Raw genomic sequence first — 17235 nt, forward strand, 5'->3', positions numbered from 1 at the left:
AGAACCCGACAGTCAGGATCGGATCGTCAGTCGGTCGTGGAAGGGGTGGAGGCGGGGAGGCAGCCCCTCCCTGCCTGGGAGCCCCTTCCTGCTCTCCCTCCAGCGGCCCCTTCCCTCCTGGGCGGCCTCACAAACACAGCTGGGCAGTGGCTCCACTTGACATGGCCCAGAGTGGGGCAAAGGCTTTTGATACCTGAGGAGCCGGGCAGGGGTACCTGTGCCCTTGTCCCGTCCACCCATCACCACCTGCCCCTGCAGCCTGGAAACCAGGGGACACTGCACAGGTGAATTGGGTCACTGCAGTGACCCAATTCTGCCCTGCCCTCCTGTCTGGAAGCCCTGTTGAGTTTTCCAGCAGGACATTCTTGGAGTTACTTGCTTAGGAAGCAGGCCTGGCTGATCTTACGACAACAGAGCAAAAGCCGCCACCTAGCGTCTGAGCGGCTGCAGGGCTCCAGCTCGAATGTGGAAATGCCCGTGTCCTCGGGAGACCGGGTGGCCAACCCAGGCTGGGTCCCTCGGGCTTGGCGACAAGCAGGGCTGTAGCGGATGGGCAGGTATACCCTGACTAAAGGACAGCAGCCACCACTGAGCTTCAGGCAGTGACCTCCATGTGTCCGGAAATTCTGATTTTTAAAGAGAAGCCCAATACCCAAATTTTTATGTGAAATCTCCCGATTTTTAAATGCTGGCAACTAGTTACAAAAACATTTTTTAAAATTACATGGGTCCAACTAAACACATCTTCAGGCCACCATCTGCAGCCTCTGGTCTTGAGCCTAAATGGAAATCTCTCACTTCCCTGTGGGGTCTTCCCAGCCGGCCCTTCTAGTACCTCCCTCCCCCTGCCAGCCCATGGCTGTGCCCACCCTGAGCCCGCTCCCCTGCAGCCCCTCCTACGCTACCCTACCCGCAGTGGCCTGAGCCACCCCCTGCTTCAGACCCCCTGGCTCCCCGCTTTGAAGGTCACACCAGAATAGGACACCCACCCCGTGTCCTTGCTGCAGTCGCCCACAGACCCTCGTGTCTGCCCCAGTCCTTGCAGACAGCAGTCCTTGCCCCAAACTGCTGCTGTCCTATTTGCGCTGATTTTTTGTTTTTTTAATTTTTTTTAAATTAAAAAAATTTTTTTTTGGCTGCGAGGCATGCGGGGTCTTAATTCCGCACTCCCTGCAGTGAAAGCTGATTTCAAGGCTCCCACATCTCAACTTCTCTGGTCCCGACCTCCTCTCCTCCAGTGATTTCTCTCCCACCCTCACACCACTCAGTCCCACGAACTCACCCAATAACCGAAGTGATTTCAGCCGCCTCCTTATGTTCCCAGCTCACCTCCTCTGGTGCCCATGGTCCTCTGAGCCCACAGGGACCTGTGTCCTGGGTCCCCCACTACCTGCCGTCCTCACCTCCCCCGCCACTGCTCCCCGGGCTCACACTGCTCCAGCCTCGTAGCCTTCCAGATCCTCAGACACGTGCGTGCTCCTGCCCTGGGGGCCTTGACCCTCCCCATCCCTGCTGCTCTGCCCCCAGAAGCTCCCAGAAGCCTCTGTCTCCTCCTCCAGCCATTGCTCACATGCCACCTTCTACCTCTCTGGCCGCTGTGTTTAAAACGCCACACCCTGGAAATGGACAGTGGTGATGGTCACCCACCATTGTGAATGTACTCAGTGCCGCTGAATTGTACACTTAAAAATGGTTAAAATGGTAAAGGTTATGCTAAGTTACGTTTGCCATAACAAAACTGCACAACCCACTCCCAGCCCTATTTTTCTCCCCAACACTTCTCCTGACACTCCTCCTGACACTCTGTATTTTATTCATTTTTTAATTTACTGCCCCCCCCATAGGGCGTCTGCTCCACGAGGGCAGAAACTTGAAGGTTCTGTCCACTGGGGTGTCCATCCAACACCTAAAACAGCGCCTGGCACCCACTGGAAATAGACAGTGTTTGTCAAACGGCCTCTACTTAGACTGTCCCTGGGAAAAGGGCTGGGACTGTGGGGACATCCCTTTCAGAGTCGCCCCCGCTCACCACCGCCGACAGCTCAGACACCACAGATGGTTTGGAAGGAGTTCTAAAAGGACCCTGAAACACGGTTTATGCCTCAAAGGCAGGTGCTGGCCTGTGGGTCCCCAGGGCAGAGCCAGGGACTGTTGGGACAGGGCAGGTGATGCAAAGGAAAGAGTATAAAAACCACGATGACCTGGGGTGCACCTGTCTGCCTAGGGCAGCAGTGCCAGGAAGCATGTACAGGGTGCCCTTCCAGCGAGCCAGGCACTCCATTCAGCCCAGCCTGGCATCTGAGGCTACGGGACCTCTCAGAGCTGCTGCTTCATTTGTAAATAGGGATGGTGCCATCCCCGGGAATTGAGAGGAGTGAGGAAAATCATGGAAAGCTAGCACGCCGGAGCTGCAGGGCAAAGGGCATAGAGGTTTTCCAGGAAGCTCGTCCACTTTCAGCCCTGGTGTTTGCTGATGCCCAAGCAGAGCCACAGTGTCCCCCCGCACCCCCGGGGGACCAGCTCAGCATGAAGATACTCACATAGAAAGGAGTATTTCCCAGAGCAGCCTCCAGAGGGCGCCACCATCACGGCTCTGAGCCACCCGAGCTCAAGTTTTGCTGCCAGGCCACCAGCCCACCTCTGTGCCAGGGTGAGGCCACTGTGGCTTTGCAGATGAAGGGGACCCCAGCAACCCTGCCCCATATCAGGCAGGGCCCACCACACAGTAGATGCCCCTACCCAGGGGGTCTGACCCCAAAGACCTGTAGCCCAGCACCCAGGGCACTTGCAGGGAGGGTGGCCAGAGAATTCGGTCCTCCCTGCTCCTCGTCAACCACGGAGACTCCAGAGGCTCAGAGGGATGGGAGCACGTGGGTGCCTGCGGGAGCTGGGAGCTCGGGCTACTTGGGCTGGCACCTGGCTTCTCCCCAAAGAAAGGAGGGGAATCCAGAGATGTCCCTGCAGAGCCTGAGTGTTCACAACGGCGGTGACCACCTGCCAGCTACCCCGTCGCCAGCTGATAAATCTGATGCCAGAAGTCAGGACCCTGAGGCCAATAGTGGCACTGCCCTTCCAGGAACCTGTATGAAGCTCGGCAGGCAGCTGTGCCCGGCTCCCAAGAACAGGCAGCCTGAGGAGGGGAGGGAAGCAGTGCCTCTGACAGGGGCACCCCTCCCACTGAGACAGGCAGGGGCACACTGCTCCCCAGGCAGAGCCTGTAGGAAGGAGCGCGTTAGGCTGCAGGGTTTGAGCCCCTGGAGCAACCACATCTGAAAAAAGGCAGATGCCCCAGGCCAAGACTGCGGCCCCTTCACCCCTCTCTTTCCCTCCAGGTGCCCCCAGTAGGAACCTCCTGTGCCCCACCCACTTGTGTGGCAGGCAACTGGGGGTGCAGCGGGGGGCTCACCGGGAAGATTCAGCAGCAGCCCGGCACGTCTGGGCCCCGGGGCTTAGCTCAGAGCACTGGAGTCACGCCCGAGTACCCAGCTCTGCTCCCCCACTTACCTGCGGGGGAACCTGGGCACGTCCCCAGCCCTCTCGGAGCCTCAGGCCCCCACCTGTACCACGAGGTAGGTAAAAGGCAGCTGTCCTGAGGCGCAACTAGCCAAGCGGACTGAAGGCACAGGATGAAGGGCACAGCCTGCTGAGGTATGAGCGGGAGGCTGGGTTTGGCTCCGGGTCCCACTCTTCATTGGGGTGATGGCATCCCAGGCCCGAGCAGGTGCTGGGCAGGTCCCTCTCCTTGGCTCCCCTGTGTCACCCTGTGGGAGGCGCCACCCGCAAGGACGCCCCCACCTTGCCCTTGCAAAGGTCCACGCCACACATAACCTCAGGGCTGCGTGGATTCACAGGTGTTTTATTGGCTTTTCCGTAGGCAGCCTGGAGGCCTCACGCTGCTAACCAGCCCCTCGACCCCTCACCCCGCCCCTGGCCTCTGCTCTGGGGCCCCGGCTGGGAGCCATCAGCCTTAACATCTTCTCCCAAGGCCTTGCAACCACTGGGCCCCCAGCCCCTGGGCTCAGGCTGCCTCCTTGAGAGATAAACCCACTTTTCTCACTGCTTCTCTTTGGGCCAGGCTCCCAAGCCGAGGGCGCATCCCTGCGTCAGGCACAGCCGAGTTCTCCTGAGGAGTGGGCTCCAGCCCAGAGCCCCTTGGCAGTGCCTACCCATCCCAGGCTGAGTCAGACCCTGTGCACAGTGTTGCGGGCTCAGGCCTACAGCTTGGTGTTGAGGTGGAAGGAGAAGTGGGGCACTGCATAGGTTGTGGCAGGTGGCACGTGCCACGCAGACGAGGCTGGGCAAAGTCTGTGGCGCAGGGCACTGTTGAAGGATGCGGGGGGGAAGTGCATCAGGCCAGCGGCCATGGGTGAGGGTGCTGCAGTGGCCAGGAGGTGGGCTGGGAAGGCCGGGATGACCAGGGGGCTGAAAGGGAGTGTGGCCTGGCCCTTTAAGGGGTCCAGGGTGCTGGCGAAGTTCAGTGGGCAGCGCAGCATGGTGCCCCTGTAGGCCTCTGGAAGGGTGGGCCCCAGGGCCGGGCCCAGCAGGCAGGAGACGGCCAAGTCGGGCCCCACAGACTTGGTCCCGCACTCCTTGGTATCCACCTCCTTAAGAAAGGGAGACACTGCCCGCAGTTTTTTGCCGCCATGGACCAAGCCCTCTTCCTCCAGGCTGCGCTTGTTGCCCAGGCCTGGGCTGCTTGGGAAGGTGGTCAGGGGCACGGGGCTCTCGGCAGGGACCTTGGTCATGGGGGACACCCAGCAGGCTTTGGGTTTGGGGTAGAGGCCGCCCCTTCTGGAGCCGCCCTTGTGGAATGCAGACGGGTGGTCGGCATCCCCACCCCACACCAGCTGGGGCTCTTTGGCTGGCAGCCCCTCCTCTTTGCTAGGAGGCCCTAATAACACCCCATCTTTAAGACTGGGGAAGAAGTTCCGGGGGTGCTGGCTGATAGGCTTCAGCACCTCGGTGGGGTAGGCGTGGAAGCAGCCAGTGAAGATGGGGGCCGACGGGCGAGGGCCCACCTGAGCCTCCTCCTTGAGGCTGCCACCAGGGCCCTGTGTTCCCTCCGGAGGCGTCAGCCGGTGCCTGGAGTTCTCGGTCGGCCCTCCTGGGCTCCGGGGATTCTCCAGGGGCCGAATAGCTGGGGGTGCCTGGGACTCCCCACCTGCCCCGTGGCGACAGCCCTCCTCCTGGCACTGCAAGGCCTCCGCCTTGCTCACCTGGGCCAGAAGCTTCTTCTTGGCCAGTGGTGACATGATACCATGTGTCCCTTTGCAGTAGAAGCTGGACAGAAGCTGCCTGTAGGCCTCAGGGCAGCCGCTGGCACCCACGAAGGGCAGAGAGGGCCCAGGGGCTGGGCCTCGCTGTTCCATGCCGTCCCTGGAGGGCTCCTGGCTAGGAAGCCTTGCCAGGTCAGGGGCATCTGTTTTGGTCTTTCCTGGCATCATCTGGAAAGAGAGAAAAGGCCAGGCCTCAGGGCTGGGTGTGGCCATGCACCCAGACCTGGGGACTTGGTGACAGCAAGGTCCCAAGGGGACACCCAGGAGCCTCTGCTAGCCCTTCCAGCACCTTTGTACAGAATTTTCAAAAGGTGTCCCGTCCTCTGAATAGACGCAGCCTGGGGTCAGGACACAGGGACTGGTGAACGGGGTGCAGACTGGAGTTCAGACCCCACCCATCGCACCCACCAGTGCCGCCCTCAGAGAAGGTTCTGGGTGTTCTAGGCAGGGAGCCCTGCGGCCAAGGTGAGGACAGGTAGGGGGCGCTGTGAGGGGCAGGGCGAGGAGGCCAGGGTCAGCTGGTGGCCCCAGCCGGGCTCAGAGCTCACCTGGTCCACCCGCTTCTCCTCCTTGGCTTTCTTTGGCCTCTCAGTGGCCCCGTCATCCCCCCGAGGCTCCTTGGCCACCTTGTACTGCTTCCTGGGCTTGGAGGGGGGTAGGGGCTTGTCATCCTCTCCCTTCAGGTGCCGCACGTATGGGAGGACCAACCTGGGGAGGAACCGGGCACGCTGACCAGGAGGCCAGGCTGGCAGCAGGCTCCCACCGCTCCAGGCCCACACGGCCTCCTCCAGCCCCGGACCGCGAACACCCAGACACCCCACGGGGGCCCGCGCTCTCCCTCGTCTCGTCCAGGAGGCCTGCAGTCTGCTCTCCCGCCTCAGGGCCCTGCTGGTCCAACCCTGGGGGGTGAAGGCCCAGGTCCTGTGACCCGGGGGCCTGGCCGTACCTCTCGTAGTGGCGGCGCGTGCACGTGGCGGCGCTGGTGCTGCCCGGGCTGCCCCCCAGCTCGTCATACACGTTCTTCCAGAGGCGGCGGCCAGTCACCTGCAAGGATGCCACGTGAGGGCATGGCCGGCGGGCACCCCCTGGCCGCGGGGTCCTCACACCTCGGGGTCCCCACTTGGATGCAGTTTTGCAGCTGCTTCTCCAGCAGTGGGGCGGAGAGGTTGGAGGGGGCTGCCCTGGCCGCCAGCCAGGTCTCCCGCCCAGGGGCCGCCCGAGTGCTGGCCCAAGCAGCTTTCCAAGCACGAGGACAGAACAGATGGGAAAGAGAGGAAATCTTGCTTTGAGCAGCAAAGTAGCAGCGTGCAAGGCGGGTCCCTCCTTCTCCCCGTAGCACACAGGGGAACTGGGGAAAGGGCAGGGTTTGGGACGCTGCCTCGTCCTCCTGTCTAGGGGTGAGGGCAGCTCTGTTGGGCTCACTCTCTTCCCCAGCTTCCCCGGGGGTGCAGCTGGGACGTGCCAGGAGATGCAGCAGGGTGAGGCCTCAGAGGTGCTGTGCTTACCAGCTCATAGGCCCCCAGCTTCTCCACAGCCTTGTAGATCTTCCACAGGTTAACTGGAGAAAAGAGAGGGCAGGGCCACTCTCAGTCACGGCGGGAGGAGGGGGTAGCCAGCAGCCTGTCCCCCGGGCCCTATCAGGCAGGCACAGAACCAGCACATACCCAGACAGGGCCACTGGGATGGCTAGGCAGGCCACGCCCCGTGCACTGGGGGCCCAGTGGCCTGTGAGGATGGAAATCCAGCCCCACCCACTGCCAGCCCTGTGCCTGGAGGGGGGCACCCTTTCTGTGTGCAACCCCCGTGGGCTGGCAGCGTCCAGGGTCACCCAGAACGGAGGTGCTCCCCGATGCCCTGCCTGGGTGGGGGTCCCCTGCCGGGCGCACCCCCTCCCTGCCTGCACCCCAGGGACGCACTCTGCTTGAAGCCGAGATGGGGCACCCTCTCGATGGGCGTGTGTCGCTCCTTCATGAACTTGTAGAGGCTGACCAGGAAGGCCTGCTCCTCCTCCCGCTCCCCGCCTGCCTCGGGGGAGTCCTGGGGAAAGAACATGAGGCAGTAGGATGAGCCCTCACCTGGTGGGAGGCTGGGACAGGCGGAAACCACTGGCTGGTGGGGAGGAAAGAGATGCGTGGCCCCCAGCCCCAGGCTCCCACAGGAGGGAGCAGACCCCCAGACCCAGCTCTGGGCTGCATTGGTTGTTCCTGGGGTCAAAAAGGCACAGGTGTCAGCTATTAGTGCCCAGAACCCCAGGTCAGGGTCCACAGAGGCCCTGGGAGCAGCCCTGCACCTTCTCCAAGCTTCTGACCACTTCTTCAACTTGCTCTGTATTTGTCACATCTGCATCTCAGCTCCTCTACCAGATTGTGAGTTCCTGGCGGTAGGCGCAGTGTCCCCAGGGCTCCCAGTGACCCCTGTGATCCAGGTTGAAGGAACAAAAGTGTCTGGTGCTCCCTGGCTCTGTGGTGCCACGCCGCCAGGCCTGACTCTGTGACCCGCCCGTCCGCGTGCTTAACTCAGGGAGGGGAGACCCTGTCCTGGGCTCCAACTGGCACTTCTGTCAGATGCACAGGTCTTTTGGTTTCTGCTCTCAGGGGGAATTTCTGCCGATGCTGTTCATGTGGCTGGTAGCTCAGGGCAGGGGGCTACTGTTAGGCTGGGGCTGAGGTCCTGGCAGGGGAGGCCCCAAGCACAAGAGGGACAGAAAACACCAGGGCCTAGAACCGTGCAGAGAGCCACGTGCTCCAAAAATACTCTATTCAAGTACCATGTCTGTGATTTTGACTAATCAAAGACCTCTGGTAATAAACAAGCCAGCTCATATGTTAACGCATGAAATTGGAACACACTGGAGCCCAAGGCAGCTGTTTTCTGGAGCCTCAGAATGAAGGCGCTCTGACCACAGCTCTTCAAATGAACGTGCTCTTCTATTCCTCTTCTCTGAACTCCAGGCAATCTGTTAAAACCTGTTCCCACTTGCAGCTACTTTTCTACATGAACCAGGATTTCTACTCCAGCCTGTGCCACCGAAGCGAATGGCTGAGAAGCGCGACGCTGAGGAGTGGAGGCTGACCGCTCCGACCACGCTGGTCAGCACAGCTGCGCTGACCTCGCGAGGCGACTTTAAGGTCCATGTTATAAATCTGGATGGACGGAAGGATGTAAATGTAGTTTTACATCGTAGAATAGTGCTTTTATCTGTTTCATAGATCAGGGTTCCAGGTAATCCTCATCTGATAAAAGGGTTCTGCTATAGAAACCAAGCCTGAAACCCTAGCCAGGGGTGACGGTGAGGCTTCCTGTCTGCCCAGCACCCAGCGCCCAGTGCAGGGCCCAGGACAGCGGGGCTGGGCCCCTCTCCAGGCTCTCTGCAGGATGGGGGGCAGGGAACACATCTCCAGGGAGTCTCCACGTTCACCTGGGAGGCTGCACACATGTGGGGCGGGGGTGAGGGCGGGGCAGGGAAGAGGGCCCCGGGGGGGTCGTCCGACTCACCTCCAGCTGGACGGGGCTCTGGCTCCTGTTCTGCTCAGCATTGGGTGGAGGAGACACAGGTGGGTCTAGGGGGTCACCGTCCTCTGACTGTTTCCTTTTGCCTTTGACAGGAGGTGCTGGAAGGAGAGGAAGAGGGAGAGAAGCGGGAAGGAGGGAGAGAACGTGAGATGCTGGCAGGGAGGAGCGGGCGGCAGGAGGGCCAGGTGGGGGTGAGTCCTCGCCGCCGTCCTCTGCTGTGTGTCCTCTGCACACGGTTCCGGCTGCTGCAGGCAGCCCTCTAAACGCACACAGGGCTCCCCCAACTCTGCCCTCCTCCCCTCTCAGCCCCACCAGGCCCTGCCCACGCCACACCTGCCACTTTTCCTTCCTCCATTCCAGCCCTCTGCCCACAAATTTGAAGGAAACCCTAAATCACTTTGGGGTCAAGCGAGAGGAGACCGGGGCTGGGGCTGTGGTGCTCGGGGAAATCACGTCTCCAAAACCCGCCCCACATTCAGGCAGAAAGTTTGGGAAAGCTGCGGAGGCGTCCATGTTTGTGGACCCCCAAAGCACCACAGGGGGCTGCTTGGACCATAAACCCTCCAGGAATAATCAAGAAGAGAGTAAGTTCCTATTTGTGAAGCACCCAGCCTTTGCCTGAGCACCAGCAGAGTCCTCACTGCCCCTAATTAGGCCACACGCTCCCCTCACCTGCACGGTTCCTGGTGACCCTTCAGGTCTCACCTGACAAGTCGCTTCCTCGGGGTGGCCCTTCCCAGCCCCCAGCCAAGCACAGCACTTCTCTCTAGTCATCCTCTAGCCATCCTCACACCATCCAGATGGGCCTTCCAGACTGAGATGCCCATGGCTCATCTGGCCTCCTGAGAGCTTCGTGAGGCCGCCCAGCAACCCACAAAGTAGGTGGCAGGTAAGCGAGAATGAGTGAGTCTCACAACAACCTGACAGGGGAGGGAGGAGCCAGGGGCTTGGTTTTACTAAGGGCGTCCTGAGAGCTGATGGCTGCAAAGACACAGCACCCCTGCCGCTGCCAAAGCACAGCCACTGGGAGCTGCTCTGGATGGCAGCAGGTGTGAGACCGGGAGCCCATGTCTTCTGACCACCTTTTCTTTTTTTTTTTTTCCTTTCCTTTCTCCTTTTTGTTAATCTTGCAAGAACTGTCCTGGTTCGCTCCAACTCAAGAAATTCTTACTGCTGGGAACCTGCAAGATTCCCCCTCCAACCCAGACAGAAAAAGAATCTCCATAAGAACAAGAAACCCACGCCAGAGTGACCCACAAGGTCAGCAGTACCCAGAAGCACGAGCTGCAGAACCTCCGGCCGCTGGACAGTGTCCCCTTGGGTAGCTGTTCACAAGGGCGCTGTGCAGGTTCTTGGCTCTGTGTCCCTGGCCCTTTCATGTAGGCTCTCTCATTGAGTCCCAGAGGAATCCCATTTTAAGGGAGGCTGGGGAGGCTGAAGCCAGAGAGGTTAAGTTGCTTGCTGCCCTGGGGGACCAGATTCAAAACAAGGTCTGTCTGACCACCAGTCCAGGGGCCTGGCCTCACCACCACTGCAGCTGCTGTATCACCAACATTGCGAAGCCTTGGTGGAGAGTCCAAATAAACCTGGAAGAGAAACCGAGCCTAACACTTGTCAAGCGTGAGTTGGGCCTGGGCCGTCCTTGCAGGCTGGCTCCTGACCACTGGAGACACGGTCAATCTCCAGAAATAAGTGGGTGCTAACGACTGCCCCCCCTCAGACTGATGCCTTTCCAACCAGGTCCTTGGGCGACTCTGTGCCTCAGTCTCCCCTTCTGTGAAATGGGGAGAGAAGGACGCTGGAGTCCTTTGCTAACTATCTGTGAATCCCGAAGCCTTCCAGGTCATGGGCACGCCTGCATCCTCCTGCTTTTCTCCTTTCCCTTCCTGCCTTCTCTGCTCTGCTTTCACATCCTCTCTCCCTTCTTGCCTGAAGGGAAAATGCTCAGCTCCAAAGGAGTCTCTCCGTCGTGTTCCTGTGATGGGGCTTCTCACTGAAGCCCTCTCGCAAATTCGCTACAAGTCAAAGGCACTGTCCTCAGGCCTCAGAGAAATAAGGCGGTGGGACCAGGGCCCACTGGAATCACCCGGGGAGCATTTAAAAGACATCATGCCTGTCTCCCACCCCACCCCCACCTGAGTTTGATTTAAGGCCCTGCAAGGGGCATCAGAGTTTAAAGCTCCCCAGGGGAGCTGAGAGGGCAAACAGGTTGAGAGCCACCAGGCCAGAGTGGCCCTAGTCCCTCCTGCTCAGTTCCAGAGTTGGTGAGCTCTGCCTGGGCCATTCTCTCCTGGGAAAATCTCCTGGAGTCGGGCACTTGGGTTACCTGGAAAGGAGGTCACCAATCTGAGCTGTTTAACTCCAGACGGGAAAGGGATTATAGCTTCCCTAGAGCCACAAAGGGAAACACTCTATCTCTCTGTGCAGCTGAGTCCCAGAGTGAAGCCGGCCTCCGTTCTCTCCCACCCAGGACTGGTGTGCTCACTCATCCTGGCAGAGCCTTCTGGGCCCACACCCTCGCAGCCCTGGATGAGGCAGGGTGGGGAGAGTCTTCGCCCTCCTTCCCCAGCCTGTCCTGTCCCTGGCTGTCCTAGCCTTCTCTTCCCCAATCATTGGTAGATCAGGGTTCCGGGTAAATCTTCATTTGGAAAAAGAGTTCTGCTACGAGAAATAAGTTTGAAACCCCCTGCTGTAGGTGCCGGGTGAGTCCTCCTGCCTCCCAGCTCTCACACCTCGCAAATGTAGGGCCCGAGACAGCGGAGCTGGGCCCCTTTCCTGGCTCTGCAGGGAAGGGAAGGGGCTTACAGACAGGCCATCCCAGTCTCCCAGCCACATCCAGCCGCAGAGGCAGGAGAAACCCACCTGCCGCTGAGTGACCGCTGCTGCCATGAGCCACTGAGTTCCTGTCTTGCCCCGAGCTTATGGGTATATAGATCCCCTCTGAGCACAAAGCCTCAGATGCCCTGTTGTAATGGAGGTGGATTCAGTTACAAAAAGAAAACCTCTGCTCTCCAAAGGCATGCCCTTCAGACATCGCCTTTTCCATCCAGGAAGCAATAATGACAATAATGGTTATTATTTATCTGTTTACTTTAATCTGTCTGGAACCTGTAAGGTATGAGGGACTTCCCTGGTGGCGCAGTGGTTAAGAATCCGCCTGCCAATGCAGGGGACAAGGGTTCGAGCCCTGGTCCGGGAAGATTCCACATGCCGCGGAGCAACTAAGCCCGTGAGCCACAACTACTGAGCCTGTGTGCTGCAACTACTGAAGCCCACGTGCCTAGAGTCCGTGCTCCGCAACAAGAGAAGCCACCGCCATGAGAAGCCCGCGCACCGCAATGAAGAGTAGCCCCCATTCTCTGCAACTAGAGAAAGCCCGCGTGCAGAAACGAAGACCCAACACAGCCAAAAATAAATTTATAAGGTACGAGATAGGGATTTAACCATACTTCCCCATGGGTGGGCGGTCCCAGTATTGACTGAGTGATCTCCTCCCCCAATAATTTGAAACGCTACTTTTCCCACAATCTACAGGCTTGTAAGGAACACTTTGGGGGCTGGTTTTGGACTTTCTATTCTGCTTGATTCACTGTGGAATGCTGGACCCATGTACAGTTTTAATTTCTGTAGCCTTGTAACACAACTTACTATTCAGAGCATAAGTCCCCCATCATTACTCCTCTTAGAAAATTCCTTCTGAAGTTTAGGATAATTCTGTCACATAGAAAGGAAGGTAGAAAAGAAGGAAGGAAGGGAGGGAGGAAGAGGGGGGGAAGGGAGGAAGAAAAGAAAAGAAGAAGAAAAACCACTGAGGTTTTGACTGAATTGCACTTACATTTAGAAATTACTTTGAAAAATAATAACACCTTTCTGATAGTGCATCTTCCTCTGCAGGACCATGTGTCTCCACAGATTCAGGTCTCCCTCTGCAGTGCTCAGAGGTTCCTGCTCACGGGCCCTGTGCATCCCTGTTGAGCTTACTCCCCGCGTTTTGTGCAGCTAGACAATAGTGTGAGAACAGCCCTGACAACGACAGCAGGACTAGGCTCACAGCCCCCTGCCATTTCCTCATCTCGGGGGCCCCTGTGACCCAGCCCCTCACCGGCAGCGAGGGGGCGTGGCAGGTGCTGGGCAGTGGGATGGCTCAGGCCCCTCCTGTGTTAGGAATCTGTCTCTGTTCAGCTCCATGGCTCTGTGGAAGTCAAGCTTAACCCTAGATCCTAAAACCGCAGCAGTGAAGAGGTGACTTTCAGTCGCTGGCTGCAAAAGAGGAGATTCCCGAAGTGAAGCCCACCTGTTCTCAGGCCCCTCTCTCCCTCTCTTTCCACACTATGTACTCCACCAACTGAAATCAGTCTCTGCTAGGCCCTGGACTAGGCAATTCTGTACACTAGCTCACTGCATCTTCCCAGCACCCAGTGGGTATTATTTCCCCCCTTTAACGATACAAGACCTGAGGCTCTGAGAGGGTCAGTAACTTGCCTGAAGTCACACAGCTTACTAGTGGCAAAGCTGGGATTTGGAACCAGTGCAGTCTGCCTGTCCCAAGACACTGAACCCTGAGATCTAGAGTTTTTTAATGGGAGCAGGGAGACCCCAAGTTCCTTCTCTGTGCTCAGAGGGTACCCATTTGCCCACCCTCCCTGGGGGATCTGCAGTCTCCCACCACAGCATTCCCGTTAATCTGCTGCCCTGCCAGATGAACTGAAAGCAGATGAGAGTGGGGCAGGAGGAGGGATGGGGAGGGGGCTCTGACTCCACACAGGTGTTTCTGTACCTTAGTTTACCTGTCTATAAGGTGGGTGTGTTAGACCCCACGGGCCCAACATTCTAAGCAGAACAAAGCGAGAAACGAGGCTCCCCCTACAAATCACAGTTGACTGTGTGCACGTGTGTGCGCACATCCCTCAGTGAGATCTGAGGTCTGCCTGTCCTGCTCACTCCCCGGTGTATCTCAGCGCCTGGAGTCCTGCCCAGCAGAGAGCAGGTGCTCCAAAAACACAAGCCCCACTGAGCCTCACGGATGCAGTATGAGCTACCTGACCTCAGATAGTGCTGATGCTGAGAGTCGCCTGGCTGTGACTAGTTCAAGGCCTGCCTCTCTCTCTCTTTCTCTCTCTCTCTCTCCTCCCCCCGCCCCCTCCCCCGCCTCATTCACCCTTGGTGTGATGGAAAGGAAGCGACACTTCCTTTCATGAAAAGTCACCCACTGGGAGCACCGCGTCAATTACGACAATAATGGTAACAGCAGCCTCAGTAACACCCAGCAGACGCAGCCACACCTCCTCGCCTAAGGCCGTTGGCTTAAGTTTCTCTTAGCTTGAGCTGGAGCTGAAACAAAGACAGCCTTTGAAGCGGCCTGTCCACTCTGTGGCCCAGGAGCCCGCTGCCTGGCAGTCTCCGTGTGGGGCTCGCTCCAGCGTGGTTTGGGGAAGGGGGACCTGCCAAGGGCTGTGCTCCAGCCAGTGCTAAGGACAGACGGACGACCTGGACATGAAAGCCCAGAGGGCACAGGGTGCAGCTCCGACCCAGCCCTGCCTCTGGGTCTCAGCTGGGGGAAGAGGGGGGTCAGGGTCTAGGAACATCTGGGGCCAAGATGACAGCCTTGAGTGTAGAAAAATGGGGGCATGGGGGCACCAAATACGACACTGCCAACTCCCAAGGCCTGCTGGAATTTGGCCGCTCTTTAGCCAGCTCTGGGATATCCTAAAAGACCCTTTTCCAGGATGGGGCTGAATCCCCACTGTCCCTCCCCTCCAAGTCTGGGTGATATTTGACAATAACAGTAACGGCTCCATCTATGGACCGTTTCCTGTGTCCCCACAGACTACATTTCCTGCACCTATTCCACCTATGGGGGAACCAGGCTTGGCAGCAGCTTGTCCAAAACACTGGCCAACAGTAGAGGCACAGCCAGGATGGAGCTGTGTCAGCTGCCTGACCTCTGCCTGGGGCACTCGTTTGCCTCTCAGCTTTTCCGCTCCGCTCCTAGAGCACCCCACACCCTCCGCCAAGGATGGCTCTCCAAGTCGGTACCGCAAGGTCCCAGAGGGAGGGTGGGCCATCCCAGGCCAGTCTCCAGAAACTATTGCAAAGGGAGAGAGGGGCGGGGTCTTAGAGGCCTGATTCGTCCTCACTGCCAGACCAGGGCTGGTCTGTAAGCCTCAGTTTCCCAGACTGTAACTCAAAGAAGAAGGGGCTGATTCCCTGAGGTCTTTTCTGCCTCTGCCGTTCCAAGTTCGAGGCCCCAGACGGGTCCCCGGGGCTTGTACGGACTCCGGAACTCCACTCCCGTGGCCCAACCCACTAGCTGCCATCTCCCATCCCTCCTCTGCCCTAACACGGCCTGTGGGCGCAGAGACCCCAAGCCACCAACACTGGTGATCGGGAGGGGACAAGAAGCACCTGTTATCCTCTCCTCGGCCCCGCGGACCCCTCCTCGATAGCTGACGACCCCGCAAACAAAGGGACCCTGGGTCTGGCCAGCGAAGTGCCGCCGGACCCGCACCCTGAGCCTTCGGGGGTCCGGCAGCCGGCGACTCCCATCCCTATCCCAGCGTCCGCAGGTCTGGAGGACGGGAGCCCGGCGTGGCCGCGCCCCCTGAACACCCTGCTCAGGGACCGAGACGAGGCAGCCGTGTCGTGGTTCCAGGCTCGGACTGAGCGCTAAGCCAAACACTTCTCGCACGCTCGCAGCCCGCGCACCGCCACTCCTCTTCTCTCCCCCACCCCACCGCCCCCATCACTCGCGGGGCCGCCACCCTGTCCCTCCTGGAGACCCGAGGAGAGAAAAAAGAGACAAGAGAAAGATGAGCAGAGCAAAAAGGGAAGCTACTTCTTCCCTGCCGGGGGGAGCGTGGGGGTGGGGGCGGGGTGTGTAGAGGAGGGTGGACAGGAGACAAGAAGAGGAGAGACCAGAGAAGAAAAGAAAAAAGGGAAGAGAAAAGGAAAAGAGAAAGGGTAGGGGGCGAGCAGCCGGTAAGCGCCGAAGGATCAGCACGCCCCTCGGCTGAAAGAGGAACAGTTGATTCTTCAAAATGCATTGAGCAAGTTCTTCAAAGCCCGCGCAGAGTCACTTTCAGGAAACGGCGGCCGCAATGGAAAGCGTCCCGCGCGCCCAGCGGACCCCGGTGCCCCTTTCTCGGCGGCGCCGGCGGGTTCTGAGAACCACCGGGATGTGACGGGGAGAGGGGGTGGGGGGCCGGGGGGTTGCTGCAGGCAGAGAACTGCTGCGGACAGCTGTCACAACAAATTAGCTGAGACCAGCTCGAGATTGAAAACCACAGCAGGAAGTGGGATGACAGAACCGTACAGGACTTGGTAAATTTCAGTCAAAAGACGACGAAAAGAGTTTCGAGATAAACGCCCGGGAAGCCCCTGGCCGCCAAAACTTTTTGTCTTTCTTTTTTTCGAAGAGCGCGCGCCGACACCGGGCCTCACCCTCCCGCTCGGGGCGGGGGGAGCGGGCGCCCCGGTCCAGGCTAAGTCCCCGCGTCCTCGCCCTCGAGTCCACCCCCGGCCCCGCTAGCCCCCCAAGGCAGCACCGACGGCTACGAGCGCCAGGGGAGACCTGGCGCCGCAACCTCGCCCTCCCACGGGGTCGCCAGCCCCATCCCGGGCCGGTCCACAGAGCCGCTTACCCATGGCCCGGCGAGGTCCCGCAGCTCCAGCCCGAGACCCTCCGCACACTCCTGCCTCCCGACCCCGCGCTCTCCGCGCGACTGACCCGCCGCGCAGCTTGCCAGCCGCCTCCCCGCGGCCCCGCCTCGCCCCGCCTCGCCCCGCCCCGCCTGGCCCACCCCGGCTCCGCTCTGGGCTCCGGTTGGCGGGTCCGATTCTTCCGCGAGGGGCAGGGACCGCCCCCTGAGGCCGGGGAACTCTGGGGGTTGTAGTGTGCTCTTCCCCTCCCCAGGCTCAGAGACCTGGAGGGACTGAGGCAGGACACCCAGGAGTCACTGGTGCCTTGTGCCTCTGGAGGCAAAACTCGAGCCTTGGAAAAATCCTCCTTGCTTCTCAGCAGGGCACTGGGCGTCTGGGTGGGGTGAGCAAAGCCCTTCTGACTTTGATTTGAACTCCGTGGAAGGCATTGTCCATCTCCCTCCCAGCCCAGCATATAAGTAGAGATGGTTGCTGTTAGCTAAACAAGGACCCCGCCCAAAGTAGCAAGTCTTTGGCCAAAGCTCTGTGGGGTCCCAGAAATGCCTGGGACAGGAAACCTGATAAATGTGGATGGCCAGTGTCCACATATATCTCAACGACAGAGAGGACAGCTACAAAGTGAGCAGTCGAAAGAGGGGGCATGACCCCTGCTTGGAGGGGTGAGGCTTCGGGTGGAATGGGGGCCCGAGGAGATGCTGAGCCAGCTGCAGCAGGGCTTCTGCTGGAGGGAGAAGTAACTCAGCCATACTGACGTCACAGAAGAGGAAACCGAGGCTTGGGTTTGAGA

At 59.4% G+C, this 17235-nt stretch overlaps 4 protein-coding genes across 13 annotated transcripts in view; 2 read left to right on the top strand and 2 right to left on the bottom strand.

Moving 5' to 3' along the window:
• Positions 1–3437, top strand: part of KANSL3 (KAT8 regulatory NSL complex subunit 3) — a 72164-nt gene extending 68727 nt beyond the window's left edge. For all 9 annotated transcript variants that reach the window (XR_014234880.1, XM_082357095.1, XM_082357098.1 and 6 more), the window contains one exon: positions 3333–3437. The gene's annotated coding sequence lies outside the window, so the exon portion shown is untranslated. The remainder of the gene's footprint in view (positions 1–3332) is intronic.
• Positions 1–17235, bottom strand: part of FER1L5 (fer-1 like family member 5) — a 341943-nt gene that overhangs the window by 132260 nt on the left and 192448 nt on the right. The gene's annotated exons all lie outside the window — the stretch shown is intronic.
• On the bottom strand, positions 3841–16549 carry ARID5A (AT-rich interaction domain 5A). Its single transcript, XM_082357116.1, has 7 exons — positions 16430–16549; positions 8772–8887; positions 7193–7313; positions 6782–6834; positions 6223–6320; positions 5825–5984; positions 3841–5444 (listed from the first exon to the last, which is right to left on the bottom strand). The coding sequence occupies exons 1-7, from the start codon at positions 16431–16433 to the stop codon at positions 4215–4217; spliced, it is 1782 nt and encodes a 593-aa protein (XP_082213242.1). The 5' UTR covers positions 16434–16549; the 3' UTR covers positions 3841–4214.
• The window catches only part of NEURL3 (neuralized E3 ubiquitin protein ligase 3), a 42937-nt gene continuing 33021 nt past the window's right edge, over positions 7320–17235 (top strand). For both annotated transcript variants that reach the window (XM_082357128.1, XM_082357131.1), the window contains exons 1-5: positions 7320–8404; positions 8882–8980; positions 9560–9678; positions 9924–10049; positions 11959–12213. The gene's annotated coding sequence lies outside the window, so the exon portion shown is untranslated. The remainder of the gene's footprint in view (positions 8405–8881; positions 8981–9559; positions 9679–9923; positions 10050–11958; positions 12214–17235) is intronic.

The sequence above is a fragment of the Balaenoptera borealis genome, assembly GCF_965194805.1.
Source record: "Balaenoptera borealis genome assembly, chromosome: 15".
In the NCBI taxonomy this organism is placed as follows: Eukaryota; Metazoa; Chordata; class Mammalia; order Artiodactyla; family Balaenopteridae; genus Balaenoptera; species Balaenoptera borealis.

Excerpts from the sequence above, each read along its gene's own strand:
- ARID5A (XM_082357116.1), bottom strand. Across the intron at positions 6,835-7,192 it reads CCATCTCGGCTTCAAGCAGA|TTAACCTGTGGAAGATCTAC; the intron begins GTGCGTCCCTGG and ends TCTTTTCTCCAG. Across the intron at positions 6,321-6,781 it reads AGCTGGGGGCCTATGAGCTG|GTGACTGGCCGCCGCCTCTG; the intron begins GTAAGCACAGCA and ends GCATCCTTGCAG.